This window comes from Eucyclogobius newberryi, unplaced genomic scaffold (genome assembly GCF_026437365.1).
Source record: "Eucyclogobius newberryi isolate DKJ021-1_F unplaced genomic scaffold, fEucNew1.0.hap1 SCAF_17, whole genome shotgun sequence".
Taxonomy (NCBI): domain Eukaryota; kingdom Metazoa; phylum Chordata; class Actinopteri; order Gobiiformes; family Gobiidae; genus Eucyclogobius; species Eucyclogobius newberryi.
In genome coordinates this window covers 34,616,848-34,641,602 of record NW_027315801.1, presented here as the reverse complement: position 1 = coordinate 34,641,602, position 24,755 = coordinate 34,616,848, and the positions used below count along the sequence as shown (strand labels likewise).

The 24,755-nt window shown below is 43.3% G+C and overlaps 1 protein-coding gene across 1 annotated transcript in view; it reads left to right on the top strand.

Moving 5' to 3' along the window:
• Nucleotides 1-24,755, top strand: part of phactr3a (phosphatase and actin regulator 3a) — a 110,977-nt gene that overhangs the window by 35,149 nt on the left and 51,073 nt on the right. The window contains exons 2-5 of the mRNA XM_072450253.1: nucleotides 20,991-21,155; nucleotides 23,549-23,716; nucleotides 24,250-24,465; nucleotides 24,534-24,755. The exon at nucleotides 24,534-24,755 is cut by the window's right edge and continues 7 nt beyond it. Coding sequence (XP_072306354.1) covers nucleotides 20,991-21,155; nucleotides 23,549-23,716; nucleotides 24,250-24,465; nucleotides 24,534-24,755 — 771 coding nt within the window. The remainder of the gene's footprint in view (nucleotides 1-20,990; nucleotides 21,156-23,548; nucleotides 23,717-24,249; nucleotides 24,466-24,533) is intronic.

Below are 24,755 nucleotides of genomic sequence, written 5' to 3'. Positions count from 1 at the left end.
GTGGGACTGTGATGGAGATTCAGAACCTTAAAAGATTCATTTAGGGACAAACGAGTGCTTTGGACAGTCTAAGAACAGTTGTACCTAATATAAAATAAGTTTGACTCATGGATTTGAATTATTAATTGTGAATGATGATAATGATGATAATGATGATTATGATGATTATGATGATTATGATGATTATGATGATGACATGTTTGGGAAAGTCAGGATAGTTTGTTAAAGCGTTCGTATCGTTTCCTCACCTGTAATAGTGTCACTACACTCCAATTAATTATGTTTGATACCAGGGGAAAGGCTCAATACCAATCATATATAACACAATTAATTTGACGCGTAACACAATTTTAAACTTTTCAAATCAAATATTCTTCAATAGTACCTTGTGGTTTTTTGCACTGATCCAAACCATTTTAAAAGTTGGCTAGAAATATCAAATGTTTTCCTCTGAATATATTTCCTTTCAGTTTGATCACAACATTACTTAGTTTAACCTCATCATGTGCAATATTTAATATGATCAGTATTTTGATACTAGTACTAGTACTATTGCTAAACCTCGCTGCTTTGAAATCACGAGCCTACTTGACTGATGAATGAAATGAGCATATCATTTGTTATATAGTTGTATAATTTGTTTTATAGTTATAGTTGTATAGTTTGTTATATAGTTATAGTTATATAGTTTGTTATATAGTTATAGTTGTATAGTTTGTTATATAGTTATAGTTATATAGTTTGTTATATAGTTATAGTTGTATAGTTTGTTATATAGTTATAGTTGTATAATTTGTTTTATACTTATAGTTGTATAGTTTATATAGTTATAGTTGTATGGTTTGTTATATAGTTATAGTTGTATGGTTTGTTATATAGTTATAGTTGTATAATTTGTTATATAGTTATAGTTGTATTGTTTGTTATATAGTTATAGTTATATAGTTTGTTATATAGTTATAGTTGTATAGTTTGTTATATAGTTATAGCTGTATAGTTATATAGTTTGTTATATAGTTATAGTTGTATAGTTTGTTATATAGTTATAGTTGTATAGTTTGTTATATAGTTATAGCTGTATAGTTTGTTATATAGTTATATGGTTTGTTATATAGTTATAGTTATATAGTTTGTTATATAGTTATAGTTGTATAGTTTGTTATATAGTTATAGTTGTATAGTTTGTTATATAGTTATAGTTGTATAGTTTGTTATATAGTTATAGTTGTATAGTTTGTTATATAGTTATAGTTGTATAGTTTGTTATATAGTTATAGCTGTATAGTTTGTTATATAGTTATAGCTGTATAGTTATATAGTTTGTTATATAGTTATAGCTGTATAGTTTGTTATATAGTTATATGGTTTTTTATATAGTTATATAGTTTGTTATATAGTTATAGCTGTATAGTTTGTTATATAGTTATATGGTTTGTTATATAGTTATATAGTTTGTTATATAGTTATAGCTGTATAGTTTGTTATATAGTTATATAGTTTGTTATATAGTTATAGTTATATAGTTTGTTATATAGTTATAGCTGTATAGTTTGTTATATAGTTATATAGTTTGTTATATAGTTATAGTTGTATAGTTTGTTATATAGTTATAGTTTGTTCTATAGTTTGTTTCAAACCCCTGAGAACGCTGCACAAGAATTCCAATGTGTATAAACTGCGTGTGCAAAAATGGCAAATACATCTCTTGAATCTTCTTGACTAGTATTGTATATATATATAAGTATTGACGCTAGTTAGTCTTAGTATTAGTATATGACTCTGAGTATTGATTTGTCGTATTATTATTATTTTCTTAAACAATATATAATTACTACTTTCTGAATTCACACTGCTTATTTGTCGCTTGCGTCACTTTTTGGCGCAAACAAATCCATTGAAATCCTGAACTAGATTCCTCTCTTTACGTTTCCCAGCAGCCCTCATTCTTAACACCGACATATGGTGCCACACGCAGGGGCCCGGGGCAGTTCCTATTGGCTGGGAGCCCTGTGACATCACTCCTCTCTTAGCGTGAGCCCCACGCTGCACTTTCACGCCGGCTGTAATCGCTCGGATGATAAAGAGACTTGACCTTTACAGAATCACGTCACCGCACGCATCAACACGCTTTGTACAGTGTTTCTGTCATCGACACACTCTTTGTACGGTGTTTCTGTCATCGACACACGCTTTGTACAGTGTTTCTGTCATCGACACACGCTTTGTACAGTGTTTCTGTCATCGACACACGCTTTGTACAGTGTTTCTGTCATCGACACGCGCTTTGTACAGTGTTTCTGTCATCGACACGCGCTTTGTACAGTGTTTCTGTCATCGGCACACGCTTTGTACAGTGTTTCTGTCATCGACACGCGCTTTGTACAGTGTTTCTGTCATCGACACACGTTTTGTACAGTGTTTCTGTCATCTACACACGCTTTGTACAGTGTTTCTGTCATCTACACACGCTTTGTACAGTGTTTCTGTCATCGGCACGCGCTTTGTACGGTGTTTCTGTCATCGACACGCGCTTTGTACGGTGTTTCTGTCATCGACACGCGCTTTGTACGGTGTTTCTGTCATCGACACGCGCTTTGTACAGTGTTTCTGTCATCGACACGCGCTTTGTACAGTGTTTCTGTCATCGACACGCGCTTTGTACGGTGTTTCTGTCATCGACACACGCTTTGTACAGTGTTTCTGTCATCGACACACGCTTTGTACAGTGTTTCTGTCATCGACACGCGCTTTGTACAGTGTTTCTGTCATCGACACGCGCTTTGTACAGTGTTTGTCATCGACACGCGCTTTGTACAGTGTTTCTGTCATCGACACGCGCTTTGTACAGTGTTTGTCATCGACACGCGCTTTGTACAGTGTTTCTGTCATCGACACGCGCTTTGTACAGTGTTTCTGTCATCGACACACGCTTTGTACGGTGTTTCTGTCATCGACACGCGCTTTGTACGGTGTTTCTGTCATCGACACGCGCTTTGTACGGTGTTTCTGTCATCGACACGCGCTTTGTACAGTGTTTCTGTCATCGACACGCGCTTTGTACAGTGTTTCTGTCATCGACACACGCTTTGTACAGTGTTTCTGTCATCGACACACGCTTTGTACAGTGTTTCTGTCATCGACACACGCTTTGTACAGTGTTTCTGTCATCGACAGAAATTATGCAGCGTTTCCATGTGGACAATAACAATAATCTGCCTCAGTCACTTTTCTGATGCTGTTTCTGACAGAAAAACATGTGACGTGTGTTGAAAGTTTGATAAAAGTCAGAGTGCAACAGTCGGTCTGTTTTGTGACGTGATTTGAATCGCTGTGTGTATGAAATGTGCTCTACAAATAAACTTGGTACAAATGTTTGAATTATGAATATTTACTGTTTGATTCTGTAACTGTAATATTCAATCTGTCTCTGGGTCAGGTTTTCATTTTATTCTTTGGGATTGACAAGAGTATAAGTGGGCAATATACTGGAAAACATTGTGAATTAACTACTACTACTGCTGCTGCTGCTGCTGCTGCTGCTGCTACTGCTACTGCTACTATTACTATTACTATTACTATTACTATTACTATTACTGCTACTGCTACTGCTACTGCTACTGCTACTACTACTACTACTACTACTACTACTACTACTACTACTACTACTACTACTGCTACTGCTACTGCTACTGCTACTACTACTACTACTACTACTGCTACTGCTACTGCTACTACTACTACTACTACTACTACTATTACTATTACTACTACTGCTACTGCTACTACTACTACTACTACTACTACTGCTACTGCTACTACTGCTACTACTATTACTACTACTACTACTACTGCTACTACTATGAAGAAGAATATCATGCATTCATTTTATTGTAAATATTAACTAATATAATAAGCAATATTTCTTCACTTTTGTGGTCATTTCATATATTTTTTTCATACTAAAACTTGAACGAATACATTTCGAGACATGTTTGTCCATGTTTCTGTTGAATTGTCTAAATATCATCACAAAGACACTCACGAAAACACAAATAGCGCCATTAATTTTTGTTCATATCTCCCACTCCTCGCTCAGAGCTGCAAATCCTACAGTAAATCCTGACAGAAAGTTAAAGTCATGATTGAGTCGTTTGCTTCTCCTTAGAAAGAGCCTTAATTATGATCACAAATTAGGCTTTTATTAAAAGTCTTATTCTCAGGCTAATGAGCCGCGCTGTCGTATGGCAAATTAAAAACGGACAAACATGAGAAATACCGAGGAGGAGCTGTTCCCTCCGACGGCTTCGTCTCTGATGATCAAAAGACCCATGAACATTAACCTCACCTGCAGGGTCATGGTGCTCCTGGCAGACAGGCGCTGACAGGACCACACTATAGACACTGCATATGTGTGAAAGTCTCGGAAGCTTCTTTAGCTTCTCGTTAGCGGCGTGGACGAGCTCAGCGCAGAAGCTCGCCGGAGGCATTTATACAGGCCCACGGAGTCGCATTAATTAGCGACGAGCGATTAATCAAAGTGCAATAGAGATTCAGTCGTCTCTAATCGCCAATGATCAGATCGGCCGTTTTTTGATTGAGACGTTTACAGAGTTCTGACTTTGGAGAAATGAAGGAAGGAAGGTACATGGCTTGTACTTTTCATGTTTAATTCAATAAAACTTTATGTGAAAAATAAAGCTTCTTCCAATAGTTTGAATGCAGTTCTACAGAAAACGCTGTTATTTACAATGCAAATAAAGAAGCATGAAGCATTTAAACATGGAGTAATTCAACATTTACTGTAGGTTTTTTGCACGTTAGTAAAATTTAATTATTGCATTTTTCCTCCTTCCTGGGTTTTGGAGTTCAGAACTAAAATTGTAAACTAGATTTTGATGCTAAAGCAAAAAAATGTTTTTATTCAATTCAATGCACAGCTAGACAAATCCACGCCTCTTCTCACACGGTAACCAGGCAACGTAATGTGACTTTAGCTCGTTTTGCCCTTGGTTCGGTCCTGTTTAGTCCTGGTTTAGTTGTGTTAGTTCCATTCTCAGTTTGTGCTGTCCCAATTTTGACATAAAACTAAGTGTGTGTAGTCCCCTCCACACACTGTAGTCCCCTCCACACACTGTAGTCCCCTCCACACTGTAGTCCACTCCACACACTGTAGTCCCCTCCACACACTGTAGTCCCCTCCACACACTGTAGTCCCCTCCACACACTGTAGTCCCCTCCACACACTGTAGTCCCCTCCACACACTGTAGAGTCCCCTCCACACACTGTAGAGTCCCCTCCACACACTGTAGAGTCCCCTCCACACACTGTAGTCCCCTCCACACACTGTAGTCTCCTCCAAACACTGTAGTCCCCTCCACACACTGTAGAGTCCCCTCCACACACTGTAGAGTCCCCTCCACACACTGTAGTCCACTCCACACACTGTAGTCCCCTCCACACACTGTAGTCCCCTCCACACACTGTAGTCCACTCCACACTCTGTAGTCCCCTCCACACACTGTAGTCCACTCCACACACTGTAGTCCCCTCCACACACTGTAGTCCACTCCACACACTGTAGTCCCCTCCACACACTGTAGTCCCCTCCACACACTGTAGTCCCCTCCACACACTGTAGTCCCCTCCACACTGTAGTCCCCTCCACACACTGTAGTCCCCTCCACACACTGTAGTCCCCTCCACACACTGTAGTCCACTCCACACACTGTAGTCCCCTCCACACACTGTAGTCCCCTCCACACACTGTAGTCCACTCCACACTCTGTAGTCCCCTCCACACACTGTAGTCCACTCCACACACTGTAGTCCCCTCCACACACTGTAGTCCACTCCACACACTGTAGTCCCCTCCACACACTGTAGTCCCCTCCACACACTGTAGTCCCCTCCACACTGTAGTCCCCTCCACACACTGTAGTCCCCTCCACACACTGTAGTCCCCTCCACACACTGTAGTCCACTCCACACACTGTAGTCCCCTCCACACACTGTAGTCCACTCCACACACTGTAGTCCCCTCCACACACTGTAGTCCCCTCCACACACTGTAGAGTCCCCTCCACACACTGTAGAGTCCCCTCCACACACTGTAGTCTCCTCCACACACTGTAGTCCCCTCCACACACTGTAGAGTCCCCTCCACACACTGTAGAGTCCCCTCCACACACTGTAGTCCCCTCCACACTCTGTAGTCCCCTCCACACACTGTAGTCCCCTCCACACACTGTAGAGTCCCCTCCACACACTGTAGTCCACTCCACACTCTGTAGTCCCCTCCACACACTGTAGTCCCCTCCACACACTGTAGAGTCCCCTCCACACACTGTAGTCCACTCCACACACTGTAGTCCACTCCACACTCTGTAGTCCCCTCCACACACTGTAGTCCCCTCCACACACTGTAGTCCCCTCCACACACTGTAGTCCCCTCCACACACTGTAGTCCCCTCCACACACTGTAGTCCACTCCACACACTGTAGTCCCCTCCACACACTGTAGTCCCCTCCACACACTGTAGTCCCCTCCACACACTGTAGTCCACTCCACACACTGTAGTCCCCTCCACACACTGTAGTCCCCTCCACACACTGTAGTCCCGCCCTCATTCACTCTGTGTTCTGTTAAAAAAAAAGAGTCACATTCTAACCTTTTAAAATATGCAGCCCATTGATAAAGTGCACGACTTACTCTGCCTCCGCCGCTCGTCTTAATCCGTCTCGTTCACGCGGCCTGGACTCTGTGGACTCTGTGGACTCTGTTGGCTGCAGCGTGGTGCGCTCGGGGCCCTTGAGGCGGAGCGGCTCTCGCAGATGGTGGCGCAGTCGTCGGGCCCCGGAGCGGAGGGGAGCAGCGGGTGGAGAGGTGGTGGATTCAAGGGCAGGCAGAGGGTCACCTGGAGCAGCGAGCCGGGGGTCCAGCCTGGAGCAGGGGGTCCAGCCTGGAGCAGGGGGTCCAGGCTTTATTTTTCACATTAAGTGCGATGTCCATATTAAATAAAAAAAAATTAAAAAATGGCAGTGTGTCTTGTGCCCGGGCTGGACCCCCTGCTCCAGGCTGGACCCCCTGCTCCAGGCTGGACCCCCTGCTCCAGCCTGGAGCAGGGGGTCCAGCCCGGGCACAAGACACACTGCCATTTTTTAATTTTTTTTTATTTAATATGGACATCGCACTTAATGTGAAAAATAAAGCTTCATCCAATAGTTTGAATGCAGTGTTTCTACAGAAAACGCTGTGTTATTTACAAATAAAGAAGTATGAATCATTTGAACATGGAGTAATTCAACATTTACTGTAGTTTTTTTGCACTTTAGTAGAATTTAATTATTGCATTTTTTCATTTTATTTGGCGCATCCTTCAACAGGAGCCTCTGGGTTTTCTCTGGGCACTCACTGAGGCTCTGGTGTTTGGAACCACACAGTCCCCACTCACTGAGGCTCTGGTGTTTGGAACCACACAGTCCCCACTCACTGAGGCTCTGGTGTTTGGAACCACACAGTCCCCACTCACGGAGGCTCTGGTGTTTGGAACCACACAGTCCCCACTCACAGAGGCTCTGGTGTTTGGAACCACACAGTCCCCACTCACAGAGGCTCTGGTGTTTGGAACCACACAGTCCCCACTCACAGAGGCTCTGGTGTTTGGAACCACACAGTCCCACTCACAGAGGCTCTGGTGTTTGGAACCACACAGTTCCCACTCACAGAGGCTCTGGTGTTTGGAACCACACAGTCCCCACTCACAGAGGCTCTGGTGTTTGGAACCACACAGTCCCCACTCACAGAGGCTCTGGTGTTTGGAACCACACAGTCCCACTCACAGAGGCTCTGGTGTTTGGAACCACACAGTCCCCACTCACAGAGGCTCTGGTGTTTGGAACCACACAGTCCCCACTCACAGAGGCTCTGGTGTTTGGAACCACACAGTCCCCACTCACAGAGGCTCTGGTGTTTGGAACCACACAGTCCCCACTCACAGAGGCTCTGGTGTTTGGAACCACACAGTCCCCACTCACAGAGGCTCTGGTGTTTAGAACCACACAGTCCCCACTCACAGAGGCTCTGGTGTTTGGAACCACACAGTCCCCACTCACAGAGGCTCTGGTGTTTGGAACCACACAGTCCCCACTCACAGAAGCTCTGGTGTTTGGAACCACACAGTCCCCACGCACGGAGGCTCTGGTGTTTGGAACCACACAGTCCCCACTCACGGAGGCTCTGGTGTTTGGAACCACACAGTCCCCACTCACGGAGGCTCTGGTGTTTGGAACCACACAGTCCCCACTCACGGAGGCTCTGGTGTTTGGAACCACACAGTCCCCACTCACGGAGGCTCTGGTGTTTGGAACCACACAGTCCCCACGCACGGAGGCTCTGGTGTTTGGAACCACACAGTCCCCACTCACGGAGGCTCTGGTGTTTGGAACCACACAGTCCCCACTCACAGAGGCTCTGGTGTTTGGAACCACACAGTCCCCACTCACAGAGGCTCTGGTGTTTGGAACCACACAGTCCCACTCACAGAGACTCTGGTGTTTGGAACCACACAGTCCCCACTCACAGAGGCTCTGGTGTTTGGAACCACACAGTCCCACTCACAGAGGCTCTGGTGTTTGGAACCACACAGTCCCCACTCACAGAGGCTCTGGTGTTTGGAACCACACAGTCCCCACTCACAGAGGCTCTGGTGTTTGGAACCACACAGTCCCACTCACAGAGGCTCTGGTGTTTGGAACCACACAGTCCCCACTCACAGAAGCTCTGGTGTTTGGAACCACACAGTCCCCACTCACGGAGGCTCTGGTGTTTGGAACCACACAGTCCCACTCACAGAGGCTCTGGTGTTTGGAACCACACAGTCCCCACTCACAGAGGCTCTGGTGTTTGGAACCACACAGTCCCCACTCACAGAGGCTCTGGTGTTTGGAACCACACAGTCCCCACTCACAGAGGCTCTGGTGTTTGGAACCACACAGTCCCCACTCACAGAGGCTCTGGTGTTTGGAACCACACAGTCCCCACTCACAGAGGCTCTGGTGTTTGGAACCACACAGTCCCCACTCACTGAGGCTCTGGTGTTTGGAACCACACAGTCCCCACTCACGGAGGCTCTGGTGTTTGGAACCACACAGTCCCCACTCACAGAGGCTCTGGTGTTTGGAACCACACAGTCCCCACTCACAGAGGCTCTGGTGTTTGGAACCACACAGTCCCCACTCACAGAGGCTCTGGTGTTTGGAACCACACAGTCCCACTCACAGAGGCTCTGGTGTTTGGAACCACACAGTTCCCACTCACAGAGGCTCTGGTGTTTGGAACCACACAGTCCCCACTCACAGAGGCTCTGGTGTTTGGAACCACACAGTCCCCACTCACAGAGGCTCTGGTGTTTGGAACCACACAGTCCCACTCACAGAGGCTCTGGTGTTTGGAACCACACAGTCCCCACTCACAGAGGCTCTGGTGTTTGGAACCACACAGTCCCCACTCACAGAGGCTCTGGTGTTTGGAACCACACAGTCCCCACTCACAGAGGCTCTGGTGTTTGGAACCACACAGTCCCCACTCACAGAGGCTCTGGTGTTTGGAACCACACAGTCCCCACTCACAGAGGCTCTGGTGTTTAGAACCACACAGTCCCCACTCACAGAGGCTCTGGTGTTTGGAACCACACAGTCCCCACTCACAGAGGCTCTGGTGTTTGGAACCACACAGTCCCCACTCACAGAAGCTCTGGTGTTTGGAACCACACAGTCCCCACGCACGGAGGCTCTGGTGTTTGGAACCACACAGTCCCCACTCACGGAGGCTCTGGTGTTTGGAACCACACAGTCCCCACTCACGGAGGCTCTGGTGTTTGGAACCACACAGTCCCCACTCACGGAGGCTCTGGTGTTTGGAACCACACAGTCCCCACTCACGGAGGCTCTGGTGTTTGGAACCACACAGTCCCCACGCACGGAGGCTCTGGTGTTTGGAACCACACAGTCCCCACTCACGGAGGCTCTGGTGTTTGGAACCACACAGTCCCCACTCACAGAGGCTCTGGTGTTTGGAACCACACAGTCCCCACTCACAGAGGCTCTGGTGTTTGGAACCACACAGTCCCACTCACAGAGACTCTGGTGTTTGGAACCACACAGTCCCCACTCACAGAGGCTCTGGTGTTTGGAACCACACAGTCCCACTCACAGAGGCTCTGGTGTTTGGAACCACACAGTCCCCACTCACAGAGGCTCTGGTGTTTGGAACCACACAGTCCCCACTCACAGAGGCTCTGGTGTTTGGAACCACACAGTCCCACTCACAGAGGCTCTGGTGTTTGGAACCACACAGTCCCCACTCACAGAGGCTCTGGTGTTTGGAACCACACAGTCCCACTCACAGAGGCTCTGGTGTTTGGAACCACACAGTCCCCACTCACGGAGGCTCTGGTGTTTGGAACCACACAGTCCCACTCACAGAGGCTCTGGTGTTTGGAACCACACAGTCCCCACTCACGGAGGCTCTGGTGTTTGGAACCACACAGTCCCCACTCACAGAGGCTCTGGTGTTTGGAACCACACAGTCCCACTCACAGAGGCTCTGGTGTTTGGAACCACACAGTCCCCACTCACAGAGGCTCTGGTGTTTGGAACCACACAGTCCCCACTCACAGAGGCTCTGGTGTTTGGAACCACACAGTCCCACTCACAGAGGCTCTGGTGTTTGGAACCACACAGTCCCACTCACAGAGGCTCTGGTGTTTGGAACCACACAGTCCCACTCACAGAGGCTCTGGTGTTTGGAACCACACAGTCCCCACTCACGGAGGCTCTGGTGTTTGGAACCACACAGTCCCCACTCACGGAGGCTCTGGTGTTTGTGGTGGCTCATGATTATTTAAACATTTTAAAAACAGTTCAAATTTGCTAAAATGTAAAAATTCTCAAATGTAAACAGTTTGTGCTTTTGGATGAGGTGGTGGTGCCGCCTCAGAGGCGTCAATCAAACACCTTGATTTTGACATTAGGTCGCTGCATGTGCAGGACGATGGTTGTAACGGGGGCTTCACACGTACAAACACGACTGAACCTGGGATTTCATTAAACTGAGGACACTTTATGACGGAGCGACATTTTAGGTTAAAATGATGAATCATACGCAGATAATAAAACAAGTATCGAAACAAAAAGTCATAAGAACAAGTATTATTACAGAAAAAATGCCTAATAAGGGCAAATGTTTACCTTTCCTGAATAGTTTTACATCTTGATCTTTATCAGAGCTATCATAAAACAACATGGTCATATTTAACAAAAGTAAATGTTTTATTGTGTTTTTAATTATGATTGTGGTATTGAAATTGATATTGCATGTCGAGTCATACCAGTTGTATTTAAATTACCGGTAAACTTTGTATATTGTTAATATACAAACTGGTTTTAGTCTAAGGATCTTGAACCCGACGTGAACTCTGCTTTCTGACTGGATCGTCAACTTGTTTTTGAATTGCATTTGTTAAATCAACAATTGCAATAGTTTTCTGTTAATCAATATTTGATTTGAAACATATTTATTGCACAGTTAAGTGACCAGACCTGAAATGTCAAATGTAATCCGATCATGAGTGTGTGATGGTCCAAGTTTTACTCCATTGCATATATTACACAGAAATACAGTTAGTTGAAAACCTTCATTTGCTTTTCTTAACAAGGTTTCGAGCCAGAAAAGCGACTGTAAATGTGGAATGACATTTACAACTCACTAATGAGCTGGTATTTCTTTTGGTAATTAATTGGCCGCCTTGCTTGAAGTGGTCATTAGTCATTTGTTATTTGTAATGATTTTGTTACAACTGATTGCTGAAAGAGCTTTAAAAATCAATAACTAGGCTACGTATTGGATATAGTGGTTAACAGAGGTCGGCGATATCGCTCAGCAGAACACATCCGAGTGCGATTGAAAATGGCACGCTGTAATATTAAGGACATATAGTGTTGCCCTCGATCTTAATGGTGGTAATGTAACTGCATTTATTGGGAAACCAACTTGATGCTACAGGTAAATGCTGCAAAGGTTCAGTGTGATCTGGAAGTGTATTGTGTGGTTTCATCTTTTATGGCCACGCTGAGAGTTCAAAACACACGACGCCGTCCGCTTCTTTATCAAATAGTGATTCAGCAAAGCCAGTCTGGAGCCTTTGTGCTGTAAACGCTCCATTCATATCATCTTACAACTGCCTTCGTGATCAATGAAAGATGCAGCGTAGAGTTTCATCCTTTGTGGTTTTTACTACCACAACGGGGAAGTCTTTGTCCATTCAGAATATTACACAATTGCCAATATGTTTGCGTCAATATTTCTGTAACTGATCTTATGTCGATACTAATACTACATTGTCTGCTGCTGTGCGTTGTTGTTGAGTCATTATATTGCCCACAAACCAGGTTAAAGTCATGTCATTTCTACACAGAATAACACTTTTCAGCCATATCCATAACATAACGTAAAATGCCGTGACCTTGAATGAATGTAACCTAAATTTGACCATTAATATGAGTATTATTTTGTCTTACGCTAGCTGTTTTTATTTTATTTTATCTTTATTTTCCCCTCCATTCCTTATTAAGAATATGAGAGGTTTTGTCTATAGGAGTTTTTGTTTATAAGAGTTTTGTTTATAAGAGTTCTTCTAGTAAGAGTGTTTTTTAAACTTCCTATAAGTTATCTGTCCTTTTCCTCTGTATCTACTGTGTTGCAACAATGGAATTTCCCCATGTGTGGACAATAAAGGAATATCTTATCTTATCTTAAATTTAGCTGAAATTGCGTTTAGGTCACATTCATAGCTGAAATTGAACTATTCAAAATCAGAATTGCGTTGGTTTGAATGGCGAATACCAATATAATAAAAAGATGTTTTTTTGGAGCGTGACAGTCTTTTAATAAATGGTCTTTTGGCTAATATTGAACTGCTGTGTGGAGGGGGGGGGGGGGGCTGCTGACGCCTGCTGTAAACCGGGTGTGGTCTTTGGGCCACTTTCACTTTGAGCTCATGTTGCCAAGTCACATTATGAAATTGCCTCCTTTATGTCCCCTCTTAAATCACTCTCTCTGCGGCTGTGGCGTCTGTGACCACCCTTTTCCCTCACTCCTCATGTTTACACAGCCCTCTTCTGTCCCTCACAGCCCTCTTCTGTCCCTCACAGCCCTCTTCTGTCCCTCTTCTGTCCCTCTGCACCGGGACGTCATTTTACCTCCTGTAAATGGCATTGAAGCGCCACCGGACGGGTGCTGAGGCCAACGCAGAAGCCATGCACTGACGGTCGCCTGCAAAAGCTCGACACGTGGCTTTAATGAATCCTGTCGGAATCGGCATATTCACTGGACCTGCCACATCCTCCCTGCCACATCCTCCCTGCCGCACGCTTGTCCGTTCACGCGCTCCTGACACCAATCTCCATGTTTTTGTTGTTTCCCCCCCACCCAGACTCCTCCTGTCATTTCCCAAACAGCCTTTCAATGAAAAATGAAGAGTTACTTGATATGCATTATAAATAGCCGCATCGTGATTGGACGAGAGCCTTTTTTCCCTCCTGGAAGCGCTTCCGTATAGCAACAACCCCCCACAGAACCCCTCCCTCTCCTCTCCTCGCGCTGGAAACCCCCTTCTTCCTCGCCGCCCCCCTCCCCTTCTTCCACCGCGTCTTTGCCACCTTCCCAGATTACCCACAGTGCACCAGCTGCAGCCGCTGGCCGCTCGGAGGTGACTGTCGCCGGCTGCTGTTGATCGGTCGGGGTTGGGTGGGTGGGGGGGGTCTCGCTCTCGTACGCTCTCACTTTCTCTCTCGCCCTTGCTGCATCTGGATGTAGTTGTCATGGAAACAGCAGCAGCAGCAGCAGCAGCACTAGCCCCCCTGCCCCACCCCCCAGCTCTGTGTCTCCGTGGCGACAGAAAGCGCTTCCTCTCGGTTTTAAGCTTGACCTGATTCGGATTCTGCGCCGCCGCTTGGTCTGCCACGCTGCCTCCGCCAAGACCCAATGTAAGAGAAGGTTTTTGATGCAGTTTAAGTTAAGTCACACATCAAACGGCGAGGGACAAACTGTGCTTCAAACGCCGCTTCTTCTTTAGTCTTTCCTCTTCTCGTGGCTAAAAGGTTTCCTGCTGCTGGGCTCATGAGTTAGACGACACAGACGTGAGAAAAACACAGCATTTTTGGTCACAGGAAATTGATGCACTTGGAAAGAATCATATACATTATTACAAAAAATGCTTTATTTTAAGTGTTTTTGAAATATCGGGAGCTCGTAGTAGGAGGCTTTATACTTTTGACCGTGTTAGAACAGTTATTTAGAGTTTTAGCAATGTGACAAATTGCAAATTGCTGTTTTAAATGACATAAAATAAAGGAAGTAAATATGTATTTGTCCCACGATGGGAAGAAGAACGGCAGAGAAATGCAATAAAAAAATCAAGATGTAGAACTATTAAAATGGACTTAAATCTCACCACTCCAACTCAAATATTAGACATGTTTTGAATAGAGTTAAGATACAATAAAATGTGTAAAGATAATGAAATACAACACTGTGCAAGCGAAGTCTACAATACAATGATGTAGAATACAGTAAGTGTCATAAAGTACTGCACATGATCACTACAGGTATAATGTTATTGTGCTGTGTTTAACTGAGAGAAGGAAACACTATTATTGTTAATATTGTGCAGTTTTTTGTTGTATGGTTGGATACATTTGTCATGAATGAATTATGCAACTAAGACACATCATCAGTTTCTACTTGATTTTTTAGGGTGACTAAAGAAAGTATTGGTCGACTAAAGACATGTTCTGAGACAATTAGTCGACTAAAAGTAGATGTTGAGCCACTCAAGATCACGCCAATAGCAAATTACAAATATTTATACAGAAAACCACTAGAAAAGAGTGTATTTATCTATAAAACAGCAGATTAAACTCACTATTCACTCCCAAAATGTCCCACAATGCAACGCTCTCACTCCAGACCTCTTTGCTGTGGCACATACTGTATTTTCCGGACTAAATGCGGTTGTGAAAATAACAAATAATATCACATATAAGTTGCTCCGGAGTATAAGTAGTATAAATATAAAGTATAAATATAAGTATAAGTCGCACCCCGGCAAAAAGGTGGAACGTTTTCACAATCCCGATGAAATAATGAGTCAACGAAAACGCATTTTAGTCAATTAGACTCAAACATCGACTAAACTAAAGCCCAATATTTTATTGTTTCATTTTTATTCTGTTGTTTTTATTATGCTTTATCCATCCATCCATTTTCTACCGCTTGTTCCCTTTCGGGGTCGCGGGTGACTGGAGCCTATCCCAGTGACTTCGGGCCTTAGGCGGGGTACATCCTGGACAGTGGCCAACTCATCGCAGGGACATCACAGAGACATAGACATTACAGACACTTCACTCTCACATTCACTCTCTAGGGCCAATTTAGAGTCACCAATCTTACCTAACACATGCACGTGATTGGACGGTGGGAGGAGCCAAAGAACCCGGAGAGAACCCACGGTAACACGGGGAGAACATGCAGACTCCACCCAGAGAGATCATGTGCAGTTATGCTTTATTACTAACAATAAATCCAAGTAATTATGCTTTATTGCTTTAGATTCTAGTAGAGTTTTGTTTATCGTGTTAAATCTTGTCCACAGACATTGGCCGGTGGCTCTATAGTGTTTGTAACGCAGCCGTTTACTTGCTCCTCACTCCCTGAATCCTCGCTCTGCTCCCGGCCCATGTGCTCGAGGGGAAACGTGGTGGAGGAGGAGGAGGTGGAGGAGGAGGTGGTGGTGGTGGAGGGATCCTCAAAGACTCCTCAAGTATCCACCCTCCACCCTCCTCCCTCACCGCACGCAGCGCCCTCAGCTCTTCCACTTCCCCTCGCACCCCCACTTTCCACAAATCCTCTTTAGTTTGGATTTTTGAACAAAGATATCGACCTCATTTCGTGGCCCGGCGACGCGCGCGGCTTCTCGGTGCATCTCGTACATTTCCTGTCGGTTTTGTGCTGCTGTGGTTAAAGTGGTTGAAAATGTTGTAGACCGGCATCAACTGTGGCTTTGAAGCGATACAACCTAAAGCCTAAAGATGTGAAAAATGTGCTAAAACATTCTGTGAATATTGTGAATGGAGCGTATAATTAATCACAAACGTGCAGAAATATCACTTTGCACCCAATTTCAATCCAGGATACACATATACATACAATATATACACGAGTCACGTTTCACATAATGTACCTTTAGTGCTGCAGCTAACAATTCATTCAGCGAGCACGTTGTCTAGTCGATTATTATTAGTATTATTCTAACGATTAATCGACTCGTTGGTTGGATTGCAAAGCTCTGAATGTGATATTTAATTACATTTAGCCCAGATAAAGCTGCAGTGACGCTGTTTGAGGACGTCATGATCGAGTACTTAAACAACTTGTAGGTTTTTCATTGAAACACATGAAAACATTTGACACTTTTATTTTATTTTACAGACGTGATATTGTTGCTCCTCTGAAGATTAAACCTCTGCTGAACACGTCTGTTATTCCACTGCCAAACCTCCGTCTGGTCTAACGAGTTGGACTGTATAATGAGCTGTTTTACTGCGATGACATTCAGACAGTGGGAGTGATTGACAGCTCACTCTCCTGTCTGTGGGTTATGATCACTGTCTGTGGGTTATGATCACCGTCTGTGGATTATGATCACTGTGGATTATGATCACTGTCTGTGGGTTATGATCACTGTCTGTGGGTTATGATCACTGTGGATTATGATCACTGTCTGTGGATTATGGTCACTGTCTGTGGATTATGATCACTGTCTGTGGATTATGATCACTGTGGATTATGATCACTGTCTGTGGGTTATGATCACTGTGGATTATGATCACTGTCTGTGGGTTATGATCACTGTGGGTTATGATCACTGTGGATTATGATCACTGTCTGTGGATTATGATCACTGTCTGTGGGTTATGATCACTGTCTGTGGATTATGATCACTGTCTGTGGATTATGATCACTGTCTGTGGGTTATGATCACTGTGGGTTACGATCACTGTGGATTATGATCACTGTCTGTGGATTATGATCACTGTGGATTATGATCACTGTCTGTGGGTTATGATCACTGTGGGTTATGATCACTGTGGATTATGATCACTGTCTGTGGATTATGATCACTGTCTGTGGATTATGATCACTGTCTGTGGATTATGATCACTGTCTGTGGGTTATGATCACTGTGGGTTACGATCACTGTGGATTATGATCACTGTCTGTGGATTATGATCACTGTCTGTGGATTATGATCACTGTCTGTGGGTTATGATCACTGTCTGTGGGTTATGATCACTGTCTGTGGATTATGATCACTGTCTGTGGGTTATGATCACTGTCTGTGGGTTATGATCACTGTGGATTATGATCACTTTGGATTATGATCACTGTCTGTGGATTATGATCACTGTCTGTGGGTTACGATCACTGTGGATTATGATCACTGTCTGTGGATTATGATCACTGTCTGTGGGTTATGATCACTGTCTGTGGGTTATGATCACTGTCTGTGGATTATGATCACTGTCTGTGGGTTATGATCACTGTGGATTATGATCACTCTCTGTGGGTTATGATCACTGTCTGTGGATTATGATCACTGTCTGTGGGTTATGATCACTGTGGATTATGATCACTGTCTGTGGGTTATGATCACTGTCTGTGGATTATGATCACTGTCTGTGGATTATGATCACTGTCTGTGGGTTATGATCACTGTGGATTATGATCACTGTCTGTGGGTTATGATCACTGTCTGTGGATTATGATCACTGTGGATTATGATCACTGTGGATTATGATCACTGTCTGTGGATTATGATCACTGTCTGTGGATTATGATCACTGTCTGTGGATTATGATCACTGTCTGTGGGTCATGATCACTGTCTGTGGATTATGATCACTGTCTGTGGGTTATGATCACAGTGGATTATGATCATTGTCTGTGGATTATGATCACTGTGGATTATGATCACTGTCTGTGGGTTATGATCACTGTCTGTGGGTTATGATCACTGTCTGCGGATTATGATCACTGTCTGCGGATTATGATTACTGTGTGTGGATTATGATCACTGTCTGTGGATTATGATCACTGTCTGTGGGTTATGATCACTGTCTGTGGATTATGATCACTGTCTGTGGATTATGATCACTGTGGATTATGATCACTGTCTGTGGGTTATGATCACTGTCTGTGGGTTATGATCACTGTCTGCGGATTATGATCACTGTGTGTGGATTATGATCACTGTCTGTGGATTATGATCACTCTCTGTGGGTTATGATCACTGTCTGTGGATTATGATCACTGTCTGTGGATTATGATCACTGTGGATTATGATCACTGTCTGTGGGTTATGATCACTGTCTGTGGGTTATGATCACTGTCTGCGGATTATGATCACTGTCTGCGGATTATGATCACTGTGTGTGGATTATGATCACTGTCTGTGGATTATGATCACTGTCTGTGGGTCATGATCACTGTCTGTGGATTATGATCACTGTGGATTATGATCACTGTGTGTGGATTATGATCAGTCTGTGGATTATGATCACTGTCTGTGGATTATGATCACTGTCTGTGGATTATGATCACTGTCTGTGGGTTATGATCACTGTGGATTATGATCACTGTCTGTGGATTATGATCACTGTCTGTGGATTATGATCACTGTAGATTATGATCACTGTCTGTGGGTTATGATCACTGTCTGTGGATTATGATCACTGTCTGTGGGTTATGATCACTGTGGATTATGATCACTGTCTGTGGATTATGATCACTGTCTGTGGATTATGATCACTGTCTGTGGGTTATGATCACTGTCTGTGGATTATGATCACTGTCTGTGGGTTATGATCACTGTCTGTGGATTATGATCACTGTCTGCGGATTATGATCACTGTCTGCAGATTATGATCACTGTCTGTGGATTATGATCACTGTCTGTGGATTATGATCACTGTCTGTGGGTTATGATCACTGTCTGTGGATTATGATCACTGTCTGTGGATTATGATCACTGTCTGTGGGTTATGATCACTGTGGGTTACGATCACTGTGGATTATGATCACTGTCTGTGGATTATGATCACTGTGGATTATGATCACTGTCTGTGGGTTATGATCACTGTGGGTTATGATCACTGTCTGTGGGTTATGATCACTTTCTGTGGATTATGATCACTGTGGACCGGAGGCGCTGGTCGAGTACTCAAATATTCTACTCACACTTTACTTCGACTGATTACTTACTTTAGAGTGAACTCCGAGTATCACTGCTGCTACTCCTACTTTGTGTATTACGTGTACCAAAAATACATAATCAGAACACAGATTTTGGTACAATTACTAGTTCAGTAGTAGTAGTACTTTCTAAAAATCAAAAGAGTACATCATGTTACTTTATTATGAACTATGGGCTTCAGCCTGCATGATGCTAATGATGCTAATGAGAAAGAACATCTCAAAGGAGAGATAAATACATTCGCAAAAAAAGCAGTTTTAATCCTATGTTGCCTTATTGGGATATAGTCTAACATAACTAAACGTAAATGTATTCTCAGTATTCAGAATACAGGAGGGTTACATTACAAAATATACTTATTTTAAATTATATATTTATTAAAATGCATGTGTTCATTTAGTATTCTGAAAACTTTCTTCCCCTTGAGTACTTGAATGTACTCAAGTATGTTCTTACTACTTAATATTTATGCTTTTGTAGGACTCAAATGTTGCTCATAAGATTTTCAGTGAACAATATTTTTAACCACAGCATTTTCCCACTCATTTGTTGAAGATATAACATCCAGACCTTTTTGTTATAATAATGTGTCAAAGTAGAAAAAGCTTCAGTTGTAGTCATCTGGACTCAGTTTGAAAAAATAGACGTTTCGACTCTCATCCAAGAGTCATTGTCAATAACAAACAACTCTTTCTACTTCAGGAAGGCTCCTCCCAATGGGCGGGTCTTACCACAGAACAGTATTAATATCGGAGTTCTCGACCTAAATTCTGTTATTGACAATGACTCTTGGATGAGAGTCGAAACGTCTATTTTTTCAAACTGAGTCCAGATGACTACAACTGAAGCTTTTTCTACTATGGAACACGCCTGGACGAATGAGGGATTACACCGACAATGTGTCAAAGTGATATCACCTTTTTAATCGTTCATTAATTTGACAGATTCTGGGTACTTAATATGAATATCCCACATCATAAAGTGATTTTTCATGATCTTATAGTGTGTATCTTCAGGCTCTTACAGGGACCACACCCGTCGTTCTCTGGGAAATCTGCCTCTTCAAGGACAAAAGGTCCTTTTTGTCCAAAAATACACTTTTCTACTGCTGTGAGCTGATTTGGACTGTGATGATGAATGCATTTGATATGCGATATACGTCTCCGGGCGCGAGGATTCACGGGGAGGAAATAGCTGTGACAGAGTGTGCCTTGATCAGATTAGCCTTTTTAATTCAATCTGTTCACTGCGTTTGGAGTACATTATGGTTTATTCAGCACCAACTAATTGCCATTTCACTCTCCTTTTTTTTTAATATCTCCCTCATTACATCAATATTGAATTTTACATATCATTTGTGGCTTCATGAGCTGATTTAATCAACAACCACTCATTGCACTGTTCACTTTCTGCGCTACCTTAGAAATGACAGTCAATGTAACTGTAAATGTTGTCTACAATTTGTCTATTATTATTATTATTATTTTAAATGCATCCCTTATTTGATCTTGCGTTTATCATTGTTCATAGTTGCACTGAACCTCCAAAGCAACTTCCCAGCCCCTCTGACAATAATAAACCTTTTGTGATTGTGATTGTGACTCTGACCTGTGGTTGCAGTGGAGGTGTGTGACCAGCAGAGGGCGCTGAGGACGGGATGCCTCGTGACGGGGGTGCACACTCCACCAATCAGAAGAAACAGCAAACTGGCCACGTTAGGACGCCTCTTCAAGCCCTGGAAATGGAGGAAAAAGAAAAACGACAAGCTCAAGACGAGTTCTACAGGTTATGCATTTATTTATTTTCTTCAATATATATACAATTGAGAATGATGTGTGACTGTTGTTGTTTTGAAGATGTGCGAAATTTGAAAATTAAATGTATTGTTTATAGCAGGGGTGTCATATTTTGAGACTTATATGGAGCAAAGGGCCACAAACAACCCGACAGTGTCAAATTTGAAAAGTGATTAATCTGAAGTTTTGCGTTTGACATAGTTTTGATGCCTCCACACCTTTCATAAGACGTGGAACATTATTATTAGGTTTCTATAACATCAAAATGCTTGAATTTTTCCAATTTGACAGTAAAAGTACTTCTATTTGTTGTTTGGGCCAACTTAGCAGGAAGCTGGAGGGCCAACAAAAATTGGTCTAAGGGCCGCATTTGGCCCCCGGGCCGTAGTTTGGACATGCCTGGTTTATAGTGGCTAAAGATTAAAAAAAGTGACATTGTAAAGTTTAAAATCAGGATATACGGTCATATTTCTTCACTAATTAATTCAACAAACATTTCAGATCAATTAAACTTCAGCTAAACTGTTCTGTTGGATTGTCATTATCGAGACACTCCAAACATAATAGAGAGTTATTCATTTCTGTCAATATTTCCCAACTTCACATACGTGTCATGTTGCTGCATTCACACAAAACAATTCCACGTTTACATGCACAAGTACGGCATTAAATTGAGGCCATTTCACTGCTCGGATTAGAATGAAATATGATGAAAGAAGGTGTTTTCCAGGTATTTGTTTTAGTCATAATTACCTTCAGAAATGTTAAAAAGGACTGTAAAAACAACCACAAAACATTTTTAACGATATAGAGTGTGTCTAAGAGGATTTCCCGCCAGTTTATGGCCACACTATTCAATGTTATTCCCAAACAGATTCATTTAGATGTTATTTACTGATCTCAAAGTTCCTGTTTGTTCAGAGCGTGTTGCATGTTTGGTTGTGTGTGTTTTGCACTGCTCAGGCCCCAGAGGCTGCTGGGAGTGATAAAGTCATATTTTAAAGTCGTAGATTGCAGCATTAAGCATCTATCATTAACTCATTATTCCTGACTTATTAGAGACAAACTTACACGATGTTAGTGGCGGTTTCCTCCTTCAGCAGCAGGATTACACCTTCACAAATGCTGCTCGACTCGCGCTCCCTGGAGTTTCTTGGGAACCTTCCAGATCCTGAGGAAACACAAACCAAATGTCCCCAAGTAAATAGTGTTTTACACCAATGACAAAGACGTTCATTTCCTGTGGCGTCGTGGGCTGTGAGTGAATCATCCGGCGCCTCATTGTGTTCACGAATCATAACGAAGAGAAGAAACAGATGCAGCAGGAGTTTGTCTGCTCGTGTTATTAAAGAGGAAGATTATAACATGCTCAGAATGTCCTGTGTCAATAATGACGTGTGTGAGACACATTTATTCATTAGTCTTTTTTTCTATTGGAAATATATTTCTGCTAAATTTTAAATTAATTGAAAATACGCTGCATCTTTTTTAAATATTCCATTAAAATGTTCCTGACAGTTAAAATGAAAGGCACGCCACAGATCAATATAAGTGTTATTGTGAGAAAAAACACCACAATTTAACAATTAAACAAATCAACAAAATCTTCCATTCTTTACATTTAATTCTTGTTGTCTAACACGTTACTATTTCTCAAGTTGGTGAGCAGCTTTATGAAATAGAACTTTCTGAATGACTAAATATAGTTGGACAATAGATTGAATAAAAAAATACTAAATTTTGCTTCTAAAATAGTCACAATTATCCCTAACCCACAGATACAAGATGGTTATTGTATAATTATGAAAAACATGTGCTAATATATTGCAATCAAATTTAAACAGCAATTTGAATGGAATCACTGCAATTCATTAAGTTAATTGCAAACAACACAATATCCAGTTTTATTCTGTTTTAAAACTTAACACAGCAGTTTAGAACTCTATAAATATGATTCTTAGTTTTGCAGCTCAAATGTTGATGCTCCTGGACATGTTTCAAATGTGCCTTTTGAACAGAACCCAACTATTTATACTGTACACAAAGCTAATCTTAATGACAATCTCAATGTTTGTCAGAGAAGTTCATTACTTTCAAGAGTAGAACAAAATCAGTTGAAGAAATAAATATACATCGCTGAATGGTCAAAAGTACACATCATCTCTGTGTCAGGCCTAAACATGTGTGTAAATGCATTTCCAGGAGGTGGTGTGAAGCCTCTGCCTTGGACACAGAATGGCCTCGTCACTGTAATATGATTGAGCTCTTTGTGATTGGGGCGTAGTTTCCACGATTAGATTATGTGTGTTATAATTGCATTGTTCTGGCTGCAGATGCTCATGGAATGAATAGACCTCGACTGACTTAAGTCCTCTCTCACAGATGTAGCATTATCCAGCAGTCTTCTGTGCCATGACCACTCCTCGCCCACCCGGGGCTGCTGTTCAGACGGGACGGTCCTGCTCGGGGGCTTTGGGGGTTCTCTCAGCGCCAACCTCACAGTGAGCAGTGTGGAGTACCTGGGACCAGACGAGAACCACCTCTCTTCAGGTACAACAGTTAACGAAGACACAAGAGACACAGGAAGCAGAAATGAAGTGTGTTTAGAGTGCTGTTCATGAAAAGGATGCACACATTATACTTTCTACTGTGTCGTTTTAAGAGCAAGTGAGAGGAAGACATTCTGCTCTGTGACCACTAGAGGGCAGCAGAGACAATGGAATAAAAGGGTTAGTTAGAGTCACTAGAGCAGAGTCTACAGGATGTGCAGATGTGTTGCTCATAAAAGGTTTTAAAAGATATTGTATGTCTAAGATTTTAGGGGAAAAAACTTTTTCATGTGTTTATGATATTTCAAACAATAGAATACATTGCACATGGTTTATGATAGACAATATATGATGTAATAGACAACAGCTTCTGCATCTGATAATCGAAAGAAGATGGCACAAAAGGGCATGAAAACAGTCTGTTACTGCGACTGTGGGTTTCATGTTTGCAGATGTCAGATTAGAGGGCTGACCCCCGCTGACTCTCCCTGACCCTCACACTGTGTCTCAGTAGTTGTCCTGTGCCTGTTGCAGGGAGCAGCCCGCTGCAGGATGGAGGCTGCGTGGAGGAGAACATGGCTCTCTCAGACGAGGCCCGGGGCGATGAGCTGCACCCGGCGGGAGAGCTTCCAGACGGGCTTCAGAACGGCGCCGAGCCCGGAGAGGATCCCACAGAACAGGACGTCCCAACAGGAACATCACCTCCACAAGTACCTCCCAAACTAGTGTCCCAGCACAGCTCAGGGGACGGTGCGTTTCATCTACTTACTATATCTATCTTTACATCACCCTCTTAATATTTGACATCTCTCTCTCAGACCCTGGTCTTGTGTCGCTCCCCACACACTTACCAAACTCCTACCTCCAGCCCAAAGAGCCGCCGCCCCGGGCTCCCGAAACCATGGCGACGATGCCCCTGCCATTAAGAGGGCCCCTGGGCAACCCCTCGGGCTCTCCACACCTCAACATGATCCACCCTCCCATGCCCCCTAGCTGTATCATGGAGGAACTGCAGAGAGCGTTTGCCTCCAAGAACAGAC